We start from the raw sequence: 16,949 nt of genomic DNA, 5'->3' as shown, positions 1-16,949 counted from the left end.
CGCTCACCTGCTACCTGTCTGCCTAGCCTACCTGGAGGCTCTGCCGTCACTTGCCGTGACCACCTGCCTGTCCAGAGACTCTTGCCTGCTCACCTGGGAGCGCTCACCTGCTACCTGTCTGCCTAGCCTACCTGGAGGCTCTGCCGTCACTTGCCGTGACCACCTGCCTGTCCAGAGACTCTTGCGTGCTCACCTGGGAGCGCTCACCTGCTACCTGTCTGCTAGCCTACCTGGAGGCTCTGCCGTCACTTGCCGTGACCACCTGCCCGTCCAGAGACTCTTGCCCGCTCACCTGGGAGCGCTCACCAGCCACCTGCCTGCTGTCCTTCTACCCAGAGACTGTCCCTGTCACTTGCCGTGAGTACCCGTCCTTCTACTCATAGACTGTCCCTGTCACTTGCCGTGACTACCTGCCCTTCTACCCAGAGACTGTCCCTGTCACTTGCCGTGACTACCTGCCCGTCTTCCCTGGGAGCCACCCGCTTCCTTACAAGGACCGCCCCCTTGTATAGTTGCTCAGAGGTTCCGCCTCCCAGACCCGTTACAGTTTGCTTGGGCCATGGAACCCGGTGGCACCCAAGCTCCCTCGCTCTCGGACCGATGTCATGAACTGTCCCGTCAGAGGTCCCAACAGGAGTCCATCCTGAGTCATCTGCGGAATGTCAACTCTCGCCTGGACACTCTGACTGCTCCACCAGCAACCACCGCTAGTGTCTTGACTCGCAGCCCGGCAGCGCCGCTGCCCACCAGTACCATGGCATCCTGCCCCGGACCCCGGCTTTCTGCACCTCCTCGCTTCGGAGACGACCCCGCTCAAGCTCGGGGCTTCATAAACCAGTGCACCCTGCACTTTGAACTCCTGTCCCACCAGTTTATCTCCGACCGGGCCAAAGTAGCCTTCATCATGTCCCATCTCACGGGGGAGGCACTGGCTTGGCTAAATCCTCTATGGGAGAGAGGAGACCCCCTGGTGTCCAACCTGCCAGCCTTTCTCACGGCTTTCCGGAAAGTCTTCGACGAACCGGGACGGAAGACCTCATCCGCATCGTCTCTGCTACGCCTCCGTCAAGGAGATCTCACCGTGGGCCAATATGCCATACGGTTCCGTACCCTTGCTTCGGAGCTGGCCTGGGATAACGACGCTCTGGTGTCTGTCTTCTGGGAGGGTCTGTCCGGCCGTATTAAAGATGAACTCGCCGGCCGGGACATTCCTACCACTCTCGACGACTTAATAACACTTGCCACCCGGATTGACATCCGATTCCAGGAGCGCGCCAAAGAGGTCACCCGTGAGAGGAGGTTTCCACGTCTTGCCCCCACCTTCCAGAAACCCGTCACTCCCTCCGTTACTCCCCAGGCACACTCACCTGAGCCTATGCAGGTCGACCAGACCAAGATGGTCAAAACCCGTCAAGACTTACGCCGTGCCGAGGGGAGCTGCTTCTACTGTGGCAGTAAGGAGCACCGGATCCGTTCCTGCCCTGAGAGGTCGGGAAACGCCTGTGTCTAGGATCGCTCAGAGAGGTCGCCCTAGACAAAAGTAAACCCTCTCCATCTCTGATGCTGTCAGTCTCTATCACCTGCGGAGAGAACCGCTATTTCGAACTGGCTCAACTTGACTCAGGAGCTGCTGGAAATCTCATTTCTCAGTCTCTGGTAGAGAAATACCGCATTCCCACCAAACCTCTGGCCGTACCTTTATCTGTCGCCGCCGTGGATGGGGGCCTCTTACCACATCCCATCCAACTCATCACCGAATCCATAACTCTGGAGGTGGGAATGCTGCATTCTAAGAGCATCTCCTTTCATGTTCTGCCTGGACTCTCTCACGCACTCTTGTTAGGCCTAACTTGGCTCCAGAAACATGCACCCGTGCTTGACTGGCAGACCGGAGAAGTCCGCTGGGGACAGGACTGCCATAGGACTTGTCTAGTTCCCGTTCATCCTGCTCGTCCTTCTCCTACCCCAGTCAATCTACCCGGTCTACCGGTTCCCTATTGGTCTTATGCGGATGTCTTCAATAAAAAAGAAGCAGAGACCTTACCCCCTCATGGACCATACGATTGTCCAATCAACCTGATACCCGGCTCTACTCCTCCCCGTGGGCGTATCTACCCTTTGTCTGCAGCGGAGACCCGGTCCATGTCAGAATATATTGAGGAGAATCTGGCCCGGGGATTTATCCGGAAATCTACCTCCCCGGCGGGAGCAGGCTTCTTCTTCGTCAAAAAGAAGGACGGCTCACTCCGTCCATGTATAGATTATAGAGGCCTTAACCAGATTACAGTGAAGAATAAATACCCCCTCCTGCTCATTCCTGAATTATTTGACCGCCTGAGGGGGGCTATAATCTTCACCAAACTGGATCTCCATGGGGCGTATAACCTGGTCCGTATCCGTCAGGGGGATGAGTGGAAGACGGCATTCAACACCCGGGACGGCCACTATGAGTACCTTGTAATGCCCTTCGGTCTCTGTAACGCTCCTGCCATCTTTCAAGAGTTGGTCAATGACATCTTCCGTGACCTTCTCTACTCCTGCGTGGTGGTGTACCTGGACGACATCTTGGTCTTCTCTCCGGACCTTCCTACTCACTGGAGGGATGTTCGTCAGGTCCTGCTCAGGCTCAGACAGAACCACCTCTACGCTAAATATGAGAAGTGCATCTTTGAGCAGACCTCTCTTCCATTTCTGGGCTACATAATCTCTCAGACCGGCCTACAAATGGATCCTGAGAAACTGTCTGCCATCCAGAAGTGGCCCCGACCAGAGGGGTTGAAGGCTATTCAGCGGTTCCTGGGCTTCGCCAACTATTACCGCCTCTTCATACCGCACTTCTCTTCCCGGACTGCCCCTATCTCTGCGCTCATCCGTAAGGGTACTAATCCCAGAGAATGGCCGCCCGAAGCTGAGGAGGCCTTTCTTTCCTTAAAACAGGCCTTCTCCTCCGCCCCGGTGCTGCATCGTCCGGACGGCAACAAACAATTCTTCCTAGAAGTTGACGCTTCCTCCTCCGGAGCCGGGGCGGTACTTACCCAAAAGTCATCGTCCGGAAGGATGGTAACCTGCGTTTTTTTCTCCAAACTCTTCTCCTCTTCTGAGCGCAACTATTCTATTGGAGACCGAGAATTGTTAGCCATTAAGCTGGCACTGGAGGAGTGGCGTTACCTGCTCGAGGGGGCTCTTCACCCGGTAATAATTTACACGGACCACAAGAACTTGGCTTACCTTCAGAGCGCCCAGAGACTTAACCCGCGCCAAGCCCGGTGGTCCTTGTTTTTTGCCCGCTTTGATTTTGTTCTTTATTTTCGCCCGGCAGACAAAAACATCAAAGCTGACGCCTTGTCCCGATCCTTCCTGGTATCTGATCTAGAGGAGGAACCTAAGCACATCATTGATCCCGCCAGAGTAATGCAAGTGGCTCCCGTGAATCTAAATCGTCTCCCTCCCGGTAAGACGTTCGTATCAGTACCTGATCGGAAGAGGGTCCTACACTGGGGTCACTCGTCTAAGCTAGCTGGCCACGCCGGTCAGAAAAAGACCCTCCAGCTCATTACCCGGCATTACTGGTGGCCTACCCTGCACAAGGATGTAATAGACTTTGTTTCTGCCTGTGTGTCCTGCGCCCGCAACAAAGTTCCGAGACACCTGCCAGCCGGTCGCCTTCTTCCTCTTCCAGTACCTGCTGCCCCGTGGCAGCATATTGCTATGGACTTTATAACGGATCTTCCTGTCTCTGCCGGTTGTACGGTCATTTGGGTGGTCGCTGATCGCTTCTCCAAGATGACGCACTTCATTCCCCTGCCGGGTCTCCCGTCTGCACCCGAACTGGCTAAAGACTTTATCCGCCACATCTTCCGTCTCCATGGCCTGCCCCTCCACATCGTGTCAGATCGTGGGGTTCAGTTCACCTCACACTTCTGGAGAGCCACATGTAAGTTGCTTGACGTCACTCTGGACTTCTCCTCCGCTTACCACCCACAGTCCAATGGTCAAGTGGAGCGGATCAATCAGAACCTGACCAGTTACCTCCGGCACTTCGTTAATGCCAACCATTCGGACTGGGTGGATCTCCTACCATGGGCCAAGTTCTCTTACAATAATCACGAGAGCGAATCTTCCTCCAAATCCCCGTTTTTTGTAGTCTTCGGTCAGCATCCTCGGATCCTATTTCCCGTCTCCACCTCGGTGGACAATCCGGCTGCGGAATCTCTCGTTAGCGAATTCGCCTCTATTTGGGAGAGTACCCGATCCGCACTCATTCAGTCGTCCGAGCGGATGAAAAAACACGCTGACAAGAAACGCCTGGATCCTCCACAATTCCGTCCTGGAGATAAAGTCTGGCTCTCGTCCAAATATGTCCGGCTCAAGATTCCTTCCTACAAGTTAGGGCCTCGGTTCATCGGCCCACTGGAAGTTATCAAACAGATCAACCCGGTGGCCTATAAATTAAAACTCCCGGCCAACTTACGGATCCCTAACTCCTTCCATGTATCTCTCCTCAAACCCGTGGTACTTAACTCTTTTTCCAAGTCTACAGGTACGCCTCCTGCTCCGGTTTCTGCTGAGAACGAGTTTGAGGTAGAGAACATTCTGGCCACCAAAAGGGTAAGAGGAAAAACCTTTTTTCTGGTAGATGGAAGGGGTTTGGTCCTGAGGAGAGAACGTGGGAGCCCCGGGAGAACATCCATGCCCCTCTCATCCTTGATAAATTTCTCTCTGGCCTAAAAAAGGGGGGCCTAAAGGGGGGGGTACTGTAGCGTCGGCGTCCCTGCCTCCTGCTAGGCAGGGACGCTGTTCCCCTCACCTCTCAGCTCCGTGCCCGGCGTCTTCCTCCCGCTCTGCTGGCAGCGCACGCTGCTTCCCGGCCACGGTGCTTAGGGCACACGCGCTCCCCCTCTCTTAAAGGGGCCGCGCGCGCCGTCCTAAGGAGTCCCCGGCCAATGGCCGGAGGACTTCACCATATATAAGGCACCTCCTCCAAAATGGAGGTGCCCGAGCAATGTTGTTGCAAAGCCTTCACTCTGCTTCAGCCCTCAGGTCCCGTTGCCAGTTACCTGCCAGTCACCTGCCAGATTCCTGCTTGATACCTGCCTGATATCCGCTTACCTGCTTGCAAGCCTGCGGTCCGACGGTCTGCCTTCCGACACCTGTCAGTCTGTCTATGGACCAGCCTGCCCGCTCACCTGGGAGCGCTCATCTGCTACCTGCCTGCTAGCCTACCTGGAGGCTCCGCCGTCACTTGCCGTGACCACCTGCCTGTCCAGAGACTCTTGCCTGCTCACCTGGGAGCGCTCACCTGCTACCTGTCTGCCTAGCCTAAATGGAGGCTCTGCCGTCACTTGCCGTGACCATCTGCCTGTCCAGAGACTCTTGCCTGCTCACCTGGGAGCGCTCACCTGCTACCTGTCTGCTAGCCTACCTGGAGGCTCTGCCGTCACTTGCCGTGACCACCTGCCCGTCCAGAGACTCTTGCCCGCTCACTTGGGAGCGCTCACCAGCCACCTGCCTGCTGTCCTTCTACCCAGAGACTGTCCCTGTCACTTGCCGTGAGTACCCGTCCTTCTACTCAGAGACTGTCCCTGTCACTTGCCGTGACTACCTGCCCTTCTACCCAGAGACTGTCCCTGTCACTTGCCGTGACTACCTGCCCTTCTACCCAGAGACTGTGCCTGTCACTTGCCGTGACTACCTGCCCGTCTTCCCTGGGAGCCACCCGCTTCCTTACAAGGACCGCCCCCTTGTATAGTTGCTCAGAGGTTCCGCCTCCCAGACCCGTTACAGTACCTCATGGTTGCTTAAATCAGAGCGAATGTTCATTCCCCCGAAAAGAGGTGGGGATAGAACACGCTTGTTAAGATTTAAGGAAGCAGCATGGATTTTAAAACTCAATAGCAAAGTCCCCAATGGAATCAACATTCGCTCTGATTTAATGTATATACACTGAGTTTGTATTATTTTGTATACATTATCATGCAAAGGTTTATAATTAACCCTATTTCCATATTCTTTACCAATCCCATTTTTTTCCTCCCACTATTTCCTTTCTCTATTTAAGCAACCATGAGGTACCATGTGCTCATGCTTAGACTATGATAAAGAACTAGTTTCAGTTCGAAACGCGTCGTCGCACCCATGTATGCAGTTGCATCCACGACCAGTTTTTAACCTCATGTTTTTTTAAAAAGATTTTTCATTAAAGGTTGTTTTTACAAAAAAAATTATTTCCCCATATTGGATGCTGGACTTTTTTTCTCCACCATTTGCTTATCTTACAGGTGATGTCTTCTCTCTATGAAGCCATTCTCCTACCTTTTGTCTCTGTGTAATACAGACGCCATGATGAGATTTCACAACTAGAACTAGTCTCTGCAGAATTCCCTCTTCTGTGGCCATCTGCATCACATCCCGACATGGTGCCTGTCAAAGATGACACCAGAGAGATCACGCAGATCCCACTGCTGCCACCAATTCTCAAAGATCACAGCCAGGGGTTCACTGTGAACCCACCACGCTGTTATCTTTTTGTCACGAACATCCCTCTGCTGCCCCTTATCATCAGGGCAATTATGCAATTGATTGACGATTAAAAGAGGATGCTGTGGCTGTTACCACTAATAGGCCGGTTATTGGGGAACTCACAGTGAGCATATGGTATATACACCTCCGATTCCAAAGCTTGGAATATATGTATACCCTGGTACGGTCACTGCTAACTTCACAATAACCCAAGAACTACTCGCTGCCACCACCAATCGTTTATACAGACTGATTGGACGCCTGGGTTCTGATAGCGTATGGCTTTCAGGACTGTGGTTTACAGGACAAAAGGAACAGAACTATTACATTTTATATTTAATCCAGAACGATAGGCAGTGTTTATAAAAAAATATTTTAAAAAATTTACAATGGGGACAAAACAGTACAGCATATATAATTACATAAAATAAAATGGATTAACCGAGAAACTTACTATGCTGGTCACAGAGATGGCTTAGCTTAGCGGATGGAAGCTATCCGATTGAAAACTTCTGGATAATGTGAATCAAGCCTAAACGGATATGTATGTTCCTTAGCATTGAACACAGATCATAATTCACCTTGACCTTTTATCAGCAGCTAAGTTACTCCCACACACCTCCCCTTGATGACTCACAACTGGGCTGGCCATGGGATGCGGCTTCATTTTCAGAAAATTATGATATTTCTAGGGATGAGCGAGTATACTCGTTACTATTCGGTACTCGCCAAATAGTACGGTACTCGGGCTACTCGTTACTCCCCGAGTTTCCTTGTGATTACTCGCTAGGAGTAACGAGTACAATGTAAGTCAATGGGAAATGCGAGTAAGCCAAGTAATTGTCTGCTGGAGCCTATAAAGCGGACTGCTGGGGGCTGAGGAAAAGGCTGAAATGGGTGCATGATTGTTTAAAAGCCGGCGGTAAAAAGCCGCAGGCTTTTAAACAATCACTCAGCCCCATACTCGCTTCCCTGCAGCCTCCCATCCCGATCCTCTGCTCCCCCCTCCACCTCCCATCCCGATCCTAAGTTAGGACCGGGCAGGGAGCGAAGCACCAGGGAGCCTTTTCACTGCCGGCTTCCCCGCCCGGGTCCTTCGCTTCCCGCTCCCTGGTACTGCGCTCCCCACCCGGTCCTAACTTTGGATCGGTATGGGAGGCGGCGGGGGAGCAGAGGATCGGGATGGGAGACTGCAGGGAAGCGAGTATGTGGCTGAGTGATTGTTTAAAAGCCGGCGGATTTTTACTGCCGGCTTTTAAACAATCATGCACCCATTTCAGCCTTTTCCTCAGCACCCAGACCTCTTTATAGGCTCCAGCAGACAATTACTGGGCTTACTCGCGTTTCCCATTGACTTACATTGGACTCGTAACAAGTACCCGAGTATTGGGACCTCCTCGTTACGAGTATAGCAAGTCCGATTATTTCACTACTCGCTCATCCCTATATATTTCCAATATCTTCACTCTCGACCATCACAGGAGTTCGATATCGCCATCCTAGGAAACATGGTATGGATGTTGTCAGCGATCTAGTTACTATTGATTTGGGGCTGATTGGCATGTGTCACAGTTATGAAAAAATATGTATATTCTTCCCACATTAGTCCTGACGTTAAAAACGTATGTCCCATCAATATCTGAACAATACTAACCCCAATATTCATAACTTTCCACCGGTGCCTCAGCGTCTAGTTGCAGATGTCCCATTTCCTCTGAAGGGAACAAAAGTTTCCTTTCAACTCAGGATGTCTTTCCTGGGGACAAAAGACATTCTCCATCTACAGTATATGTAAACACATGTCCTTTTGGTATCTGGACCTCAGAAAAGATCTTTCCTGTTTAATTACCTGTACTCTGTTGGAAGTCTTAATTTGTTTTGTCACTTCTTAGCTACTACTAATTTCCTTACTTCCCTATGTTAAACATGTGGTTCTACTACCAAAACAGGTTTAGAATTTCAGCTCTTTCTCCTACTGGAAATTCTGTGTGAGAGAGGTGGGGTGTATGCCCCTTCCCTGCAGATGTGTTATGGATTTTAGTGTTTTCTATGACAATGCCCATAAAAATAAGTGTCATTATATTGACCCCTTGAATAAAAGTCTCCCATGTTGGGTCCCTGAATACATAATTCCCCCTCACTTTGCTCCTTGCACAAAATATCATTCCTACACTGTGCCTGCTTATAATACATTGCCTCCACACTGTCTGCCCTTATAAGTTATAACCACCACACTGTCCTCTCTTGTGAACTATAACTGCCACACTGTTCTTAGTTATAAACTATGGCCTCTAAACTGTCCTCCCTCATGTTTTTCCTATCTTCAGTGTCCCCCCTACACCTCTGCATGCTGTACCCTGCACCCGCCCACATTTTCTTATTGTCCCCCCACGCTGCTACCTCTCTATACTGTGCCCCCACACTGCTCCCTCTCTATTCCACCATCCATATTCCCACCTTTCTATCCTGTCCCCCCACTCTGCCCCTCTCTATACTGTCTCCCCATGCTCCCACTTGTTCATACTGTTGCCCCCTCCATGCTTGTACCTCTCCTTCCTGTCCCCCTAAATTGCACCTCTCCATACTGTCCTCCATGTATCCACCTCTCTATATTGGCCTCCACCGCACCTACCTCTAATTTCCACAATCTGCACCTTTCTATGCTGTCCACTAACACTGTCCCTCTCCATGCTTTCCCTTCATGGTGCCACCTCTCTTTATTGGCTCCCATTGCTCACACTTCTCTATAATAATCTCCCCAAAGCTGCAGCTTTTCATACTCTCCATTCACACCGCCCCTCTCCTTACTATCCTCCACCATGTTCCCATCTCTCACCTTTTCATATTTTTCCCTCACAGTGACCCTCTCCAAATTGTCCCCTCACACTTTTCTTTATATTGCCACGCCAATCTCTAATAATGTTCCCCTACACTGCTCCATCCAAACAGTCCCTTCACTCGGCTCACTCTCTATACTGTACCCCCTTTTCCACCCTTTGCACCTAAAAATACTGTGCCCTCACATTAATGCTCCCCCATCTACAATTAAAGTCCATACATGCAACTTCGGTTTCATAGCGCGCATGCATTCGCTGCCTTTTCGGTGCAGCAGTAGGCTCCTGCCTCTGTCCTGACATTCATTAGTTTAAATATATTCGCATCTGAAATACGCAAATATAATTAAATACATAAAAAAGAGAATCAGCACCGTGAGCTGCCAGAAATCCTTTGGCAGGGCAGTATACAGCCTGTGGGCTGTTGTGCCAGCCTGCTATAGAGCATTTCTTGGACTAGGTAGAATGGGTTGTTAAGAGCATGTTAGTACATCCATCTCATTTGTGGCAACTGCAAGAAGGTTTGCGTTAGGCTAATATTTCTGCAGAACTACAGTATTTCAACAACTAGTGGAGTCTATGATGCAATGAATTGCTGAGGTTCAGAAAGCTAAAGGAGATTCAACGTGCTACTTGAAACCAAATAACAAAAAGGAGGATGATACAGCTCACCATTCTAGCAACAGCTTGTTTATTAGAGGATAATCCCAGTATCAGGTGCACAGAAGCTCCTGGGCCGCAGAGCTGTAGTAATGAATCCAAAAAGTTTATAAACTTCTAGTATCTGGTATAAAAAACTACATTCCTCTATTCAAACATGGTTAAAAGATGCATATAGCCATGGTCATCAGCACACCCTATGCGTTTCAGGTATGTCCACATTTTAGTAGCTACATGTGTTTTAACCATGTTTGAATAAAAGAGTGTCATTTTTATACCGGCTGCTGGAATTTTATCAACTTTTTAGATTCATCGTGCTACTACATAGGTGTCTCTACTAAGTTTGGCCATTCAGTATATGGTTTATACTTGGAGATTGCAGGATGAAAACTGATCCTAGATATTAGATGTTTTCTGGTTATGGAGACGGCTGGTTAGAATTAGGAGCTAATAGGTCTAATTTATATATGACCATTGTGGTATGGTGCACTGTCCCTCTTTGCTACTGGTATAATTTTATTTTCGGTGTTCTTGTTAGTTTATGATCTTTTCTTAATCTGTTCTTCAAAATCATTTCTTACACCTTCTCCATCTGTCTGACTTTTACAATATTTGTTTCAGGGTAAAGATCTAAACCATATTAATAGTACCGAGACATATGTGTGGGGTGATCAGCGGTGGAAAGAAGAAATTCCTACAGATAACCACGCATGTGAGTAGTGATGACCACTAAATACAGAGAAGTCAAAGATTCTACTCATTCACTGGCTGCTACAATTACGTATGTGTTGAATTTTTTTTTAGGGTTTGTTCACACAGTTTTTTTAGGTGGATTTTACACCTAAAGAGCAAAAATACCTTTTTACACTATTTGTATGGTTGTTTCTCGACTTTAGAAGAGATTATTCTGTTTTCATAGTCCTGTTTAACACGGTCATCTGAGACTTTTCAAGCTGGTCAATGGCAGGGATTTGAACTCAGGAGCCATGATATGGAAAGGCAGAAATATTACTAGTGAGCCACAGCCTATAGTGTTACGTACAAGAGAATATAACCAGTCTTAAAACCTCAGCAGCGTTCTTCTTTACAAGTTTAACATACGGGTATATTGATGGTGCAATTGTTTTTATACTTTGCTCTCAGTAGCATTCTTGTAAGTTATACAACTGTAAAAACATGCATCATGTAGGACTATTTTCTCCATTCTAAAAAAAAAAGGACACATAGCGAAGCCTATATGGACCCCCATAATAATCAATAGGACCTCTCTGCTTCCGTTTACATCAGTTATGCAACAGATTCGTTTTGGAAATAAATTCCTGTCTGTTCACAATTTGGAACAGACAAATGAAACTCCCATACACAAGTGTGAACACAGCCTAAAGCTGTCCAACAAAAAAGAAGACGTTCAAATATGATCCATAGATATGACAAAAAATAGGATGACAAATGGCTTATAAAAAGTGACACTTGGACCAAAAATGGATCCACACATTGAAAAACCTTTGTAACATAAATATTTTTTCACGCATTAATAAAATTACGGATGTCTGATTGAGGTCTAAGGCTATGTTCACACTCTGAAGTGTTGTATGCAGATCATTGTCTCTGGCAATTGCATCTTTATACACGAAAATGATATGCAAACATGCCCCTGACATGTCCATTCAGTACAATGAGGCAAATGTAGACAGAAATAATAGTGCAAATGCTGGTCACACTTAAGAACTTAAATTGAGGTCCTTTCTCGGCCTGTGTCTACTGTCTGAATTTCCGTAAAATTTCCATAAAATTAAGTTTGATGAGAATAGGGTCAGAGGGCAATTGAAGAAATCGCACTCACAGCGCCGGTACCAGAGAATCCTGACAGTGCGCAGTGTACACACTGTCAGGATTCACAGGTCTGCAGTCATATATAGTGACTGCATACTTTAGCCCCAAGCCTGGACAACCCCTTTAAATAGTAGTCAGCGCTCAGATGCCATCATTTAAAGTAACTCTGATTAACCCTTTATAAAGTTTACCAGTTCTAGTAGAATTTATCCGGACATTTTCTTAGTTGCGTTCTACAGCAAAAGCCACGGTCTGTAAACCGCTTACAACACAGCAAATGGATCTCATTGTTGAAAGTTATCAGTCAGGAAAAGGGTTACTAGACATTAGATATACCATTGAATACTGTGAAGACTGTCATCAAGAAGTGGCTTAAATTTGGCACAACTGTGACATTACCTAGAACTGGGTGTCCCTCAAAAATTGATGAAAGACAAGAAGACAATTTGTCCTGGAGAACACCAAAAGGCCTATTGCAACATTAAAGTAGCTGCAGCAATTCTGGCCAGTACTGGTTGTGTACTGCATGTGACAATACTCTCCTGTGTTCTTCATATGTCTGTTATGTGAGGTAGTATGGTGAGACAAAGTAAAACATCTAAGCCCGGCTATGTTTTGCCAAAACGTGGTTAGATCAAGTCAGCCAAAAGCATGTGGATCCACACATTGAAAAACATTTGTAACATAAATATTTTTTCACGCATTAATAAAATTACGGATGTCTGAGGTCTAAGGCTATGTTCACAGTCTGAAGTGTTGTATGTTATGGTCTGATGAGACCAAGGTTGATCTTTTTTTATATAATCCAAAGACGTATGTTTAGCTCAAAGCCAACCCTACACATCACCCAAAAAATATCATACCCAAAGTGAAGCATGGTGGAGGCTACATTATGCGTTTGGGGCTTTTTTTTTCCATAGCTGGAACTAGAGCTTTAGTCAAGTTGGAGGGAATTATGAACACTTTCAAATATCAGTCGATTTAGCCTCTCCTAAAAAGCTGAACACAAGAGGATTTTCATCTTTCAGCTCGACAACAACCCTAACCATGCCTTCAAAACATCAGAGAATGGTTTTGACACAAGAAGAGCAAAGTTTTCGAATGGCCCAGCCAGAGCCTAGAACAATTGAAAATCTGTGGGTGATCTGAACAGGGCTGCACAGTGGAGATACCCTTGCAATCTGGGGATTGGAGCTCGACTGCAAGGAAGAGTGGCCAAAAATTGCCATCTATAGATGTGCCATGTTTATAGACTCCTACACAAAACGACTGAATACGATCATAAATTTATGATGTACTTCAACAAAGTATTAGTTTAAGGGTGTGAATATTTATGCAAAAACGCTATTTTAGTTTTTTCTTCTTTCACCCAAAAAGATTTCAGTTTATTTTTTTCAATTGAATTGTACGGATTATGGGTGACATTAAAAATACTGAAAGTTCTGGATTCATTCTTCTTGGTATGTTTTTTTACATGAGAAAAACTTGTCATTTTAAATTAAGTGTGTAGACTTTTTATATCCACTGCAAGAGCAACTTTATTAGCTACAGAAACTTAGCCACTTATGTGATTACTTATTTTTGGTGCACAACGGTGTTTATAGCTTTTAAGCTAGGTGATGTATGAAAGAACTAGAGACTGGCTACCATGGGTTGCAGAGGACACTGCTGGAAATTATTTTTCAGTTCCCAAAGTTCTTTCATAGTCCGTTATTCGTGCTGGAAGCTAAAGGTTCTGTTGGCTTCCATCATGCATAAAAAAGTGGAAATGACTTGTTCTCCTTTTTTGTTTCCTCTGCCTATTTTAATAAAAAAAATACAATACCCTACACTTGTTCCAAAACTATGGTTTCTTTATACATTACCATACTGCTCCACAGATTTGCCTTATTTTGTGCTAGATTGCATGTAGCTGTGAGGGAGGGTATGAAACCGGATACCACCTAATAGAACTGACTTTCAGATCCCTTTATGAATCTCCACTGAACATGTAACTGGAAATGGTTGGTGACAAGGCACAGTGAAACATGAACCTACAGAGAAGATAGATTCAACAGAAAAGTGAAAAATTGAAAGCGCACCACCCGATGGCCTAACATCATAATCTTTTAGTACCTGCTTTATGGTCTACTGTCTTAGTTGATAATTGAAATGCATAACAATTTATATGGAAATGTTATAAAGTATATAATATGAATGGTAATATCGTTTCAACGCAGCGTTATTGAAAGATAATTAAATGATTTTTATTTTTGACAGATGACTGTACCAGGAGCTCAGATGGACATCTGATATTTACAGGTTTTACAGAAGATGAGCGTGATATGACAGCTACATTTGAAGAACATGCCCTTATCCCAAATACACCTCCAGACCTTCACAGTAAAGATGTATCATCTGACCCTTTTCAACAGGTCTTATCTTCTACTTCATCAAAGACCAAAATGAAAAACAAAAGTCAAAGAAGGGCTGATGAACATGAACTAGCTGACAAAGCAGAGAAACCATTATCCTGCTTAGAATGTGGGAAATGTTTTGGACAGAAATCAAATCTTGTTAGACATCAGAGAAGTCACACAGGGGAGAAGCCATTTTTATGTTCCAAATGTGGGGAGTCTTTTAATCAGAAATCAAATCTTATAAGACATCAGAGATGTCACACAGGAGAGAAGCCATTTTCATGTTCAGAATGTGGGAAATGTTTTACAGAGAAATCACATCTTGTTACACATGAAAGAAGTCACACAGGAGAGAAGCCGTTCTCATGTTCAGAATGTATGAAATCTTTTACAGAGAAATCCTATCTTGTTACACATCAGAGAATTCACACAGGGGAGAAGCCATTTTCATGCATAGAATGTGGGGAATGTTATAGCAAGAAATCCAAACTTGTTACACATCAGAGAATTCACACAGGAGATAAGCCATTTTCATGCACAGAATGTGGGAAAGATTTTAAATCAAAGTCAAATCTAGTTACACATCATAGGATTCACACGGGGAAGAAGCCATTTTCATGTTCAGAATGTGGAAAATGTTTTACAGAGAAATCACATCTTGTTACACATCAGAGAAGAAGTCACACAGTTGAAAAGCCATTTTCATGTTCGGAATGTGGGAAATGTTTTAATGAGAAATACAACCTTGTTAGGCATCAGAAGATTCACACAAGGGAAAAGCCATTTTCATGTTCAGAATGTGGGAAATGTTTTAACGAGAAATCACATCTTGTTATACATCAGAGAACTCACACAGGGGAGAAGCCGTTTTCATGCTCTGAATGTGGGAAATGTTTTAACTGGAAAACTAATCTTGTTACACATCAGAGAATTCACACAGGGGAGAAGCCGTTTTCATGTTTAGAATGCGCAAAATCTTTTAAAGAGAAGTACAGTCTTGTTACACATCAGAGAACTCACACAGGGGAGAAGACATTTTCATGTTTAGAGTGTGGGAAATGTTTTAACAAGAAATCAGATCTTGTTAGACACTGGAGAATTCACACTGGGGAAAAGACATTTTCATGTTCAGAGTGTGGAAAAAGTTTTAATGAAAAATCCGACTTCGCTAGACATGTGAGAATTCATACAGGGGAGAAGCCATTTTCATGTTTAAATTGTGGGAAATGTTTTAGTCAGAAAATAAATCTTGTTAGGCATCAGAGAACTCACACAAAGGAGAAGCCATTTTCTTGTTCAGAATGTGGAAAATGTTTTACAGAGAAATCAAGTGTTATTAGACATCAGAGAACTCACACATGGAAGTAGCCGTTTTATTTTATCATTTTATTGACAACCTGTGCAAGAAAAAATACAAGCTATAGTTAAGTAAAGCCACATGTCTACAAGAGAATGAGAAAACTAGAGCACTAAATGATTATTAGAAACTGTATACAATTACCATTGATTATTTGCAATTAAAAAGCAATTAGTATCCGTATAATTGATCTACATATGAACCATATAAACTGTTTTACAGCCGCTTAAATGGATTGTCCTGTTATGCTCTCTTCCATCCGATTTGACATCTGCTATATGTTCAGGACAGTTGCCGAGATAACTATCCAATGTACAAATTGCACCACCCCCCCTCAAAAAATCCCCCACAAAGAAACAATTTGGCAGAGTCATGGCACATAGACGCAGTCACAGAAGATCATAACTCCCCACTCCAAGCGAAAAAAAGAGAAAAATGTATAAATGTATTGTGGCACAAATACAGTAATAGTGCCACTAGTGATGTCCACACTGCAATATGTCTTTCATTGCATCAACACACCATGGCACCGCCAAGATGCCCCTCCACACAATATGACAACTACAAAGATGCACAGTATTATACCCCCCTCAGTGCACACCCCCACACAATACAGTTAGGTCCATATATATTTGGACAGAGACGACATTTTTCTAATTTTGGTTCTAGACATTACCACAATGAATTTTAAACAAAACAATTCAGATGCAGTTGAAGTTCAGACTTTCAGCTTTCATTTGAGGGTATCCACATTAAAATTGGATGAAGGGTTTAGGAGTTTCAGCTCCTTAACATGTGCCACCCTGTTTTTAAAGGGACTAAAAGTAATTGGACAGATTAAATAATTGTAAATAAAATGTTCATTTCTAGTACTTGGTTGAAAACCCTTTGTTGGCAATGATTGCGTGAAGTCTTGAACTCATAGACATCACCAGACGCTGTGTTTCCTACTTTTTGATGCTCTGCCAGGCCTTCACTGCGGTGGTTTTCAGTTGCTGTTTGTTTGTGGGCCTTTCTGTCTGAAGTTTAGTCTTTAACAAGTGAAATGAATGCTCAATTGGGTTGAGATCAGGTGACTGACTTGGCCATTCAAGAATATTCCACTTCTTTGCTTTAATAAACTCTTGGGTTGCTTTGGCTTTATGTTTTGGGTCATTGTCCATCTGTAGTATGAAACGACGACCAATCAGTTTGGCTGCATTTGGCTGGATCTGAGCACACAGTGTGGCTCTGAATACATCAGAATTCATTCGGCTGCTTCTGTCCTGTGTCACATCATCAATAAACACTAGTGACCCAGTGCCACTGGCAGCCATGCATGCCCAAGCCATCACACTGCCTCCGCCG

General features: G+C 45.5%; 1 protein-coding gene across 2 annotated transcripts in view; it reads left to right on the top strand.

Annotated features, from left to right (window-relative positions):
- The window catches only part of LOC141273128 (uncharacterized), a 45,721-nt gene extending 29,390 nt beyond the window's left edge, over positions 1-16,331 (top strand). Inside the window, exons 6-7 of one of the 2 annotated variants that reach the window (XM_073684562.1) lie at positions 10,635-10,725; positions 14,106-16,331. In XM_073684562.1, the coding sequence (XP_073540663.1) occupies positions 10,635-10,725; positions 14,106-15,613 (1,599 nt within the window). In that variant the 3' untranslated portion in view covers positions 15,614-16,331. The remainder of the gene's footprint in view (positions 1-10,634; positions 10,726-14,105) is intronic. The other variant, XM_073684563.1, reaches the window with a different exon arrangement.
- Positions 16,332-16,949: the final 618 nt, after the last annotated feature.

Source organism: Phyllobates terribilis, unplaced genomic scaffold, assembly GCF_046119375.1.
Source record: "Phyllobates terribilis strain yellow unplaced genomic scaffold, ASM4611937v1 Scaffold_5__5_contigs__length_657084704, whole genome shotgun sequence".
Lineage (NCBI taxonomy): Eukaryota > Metazoa > Chordata > Amphibia > Anura > Dendrobatidae > Phyllobates > Phyllobates terribilis.
Note: the sequence above shows the minus strand (reverse complement) of the source record. Positions and strands in the feature narration are given on the sequence as shown.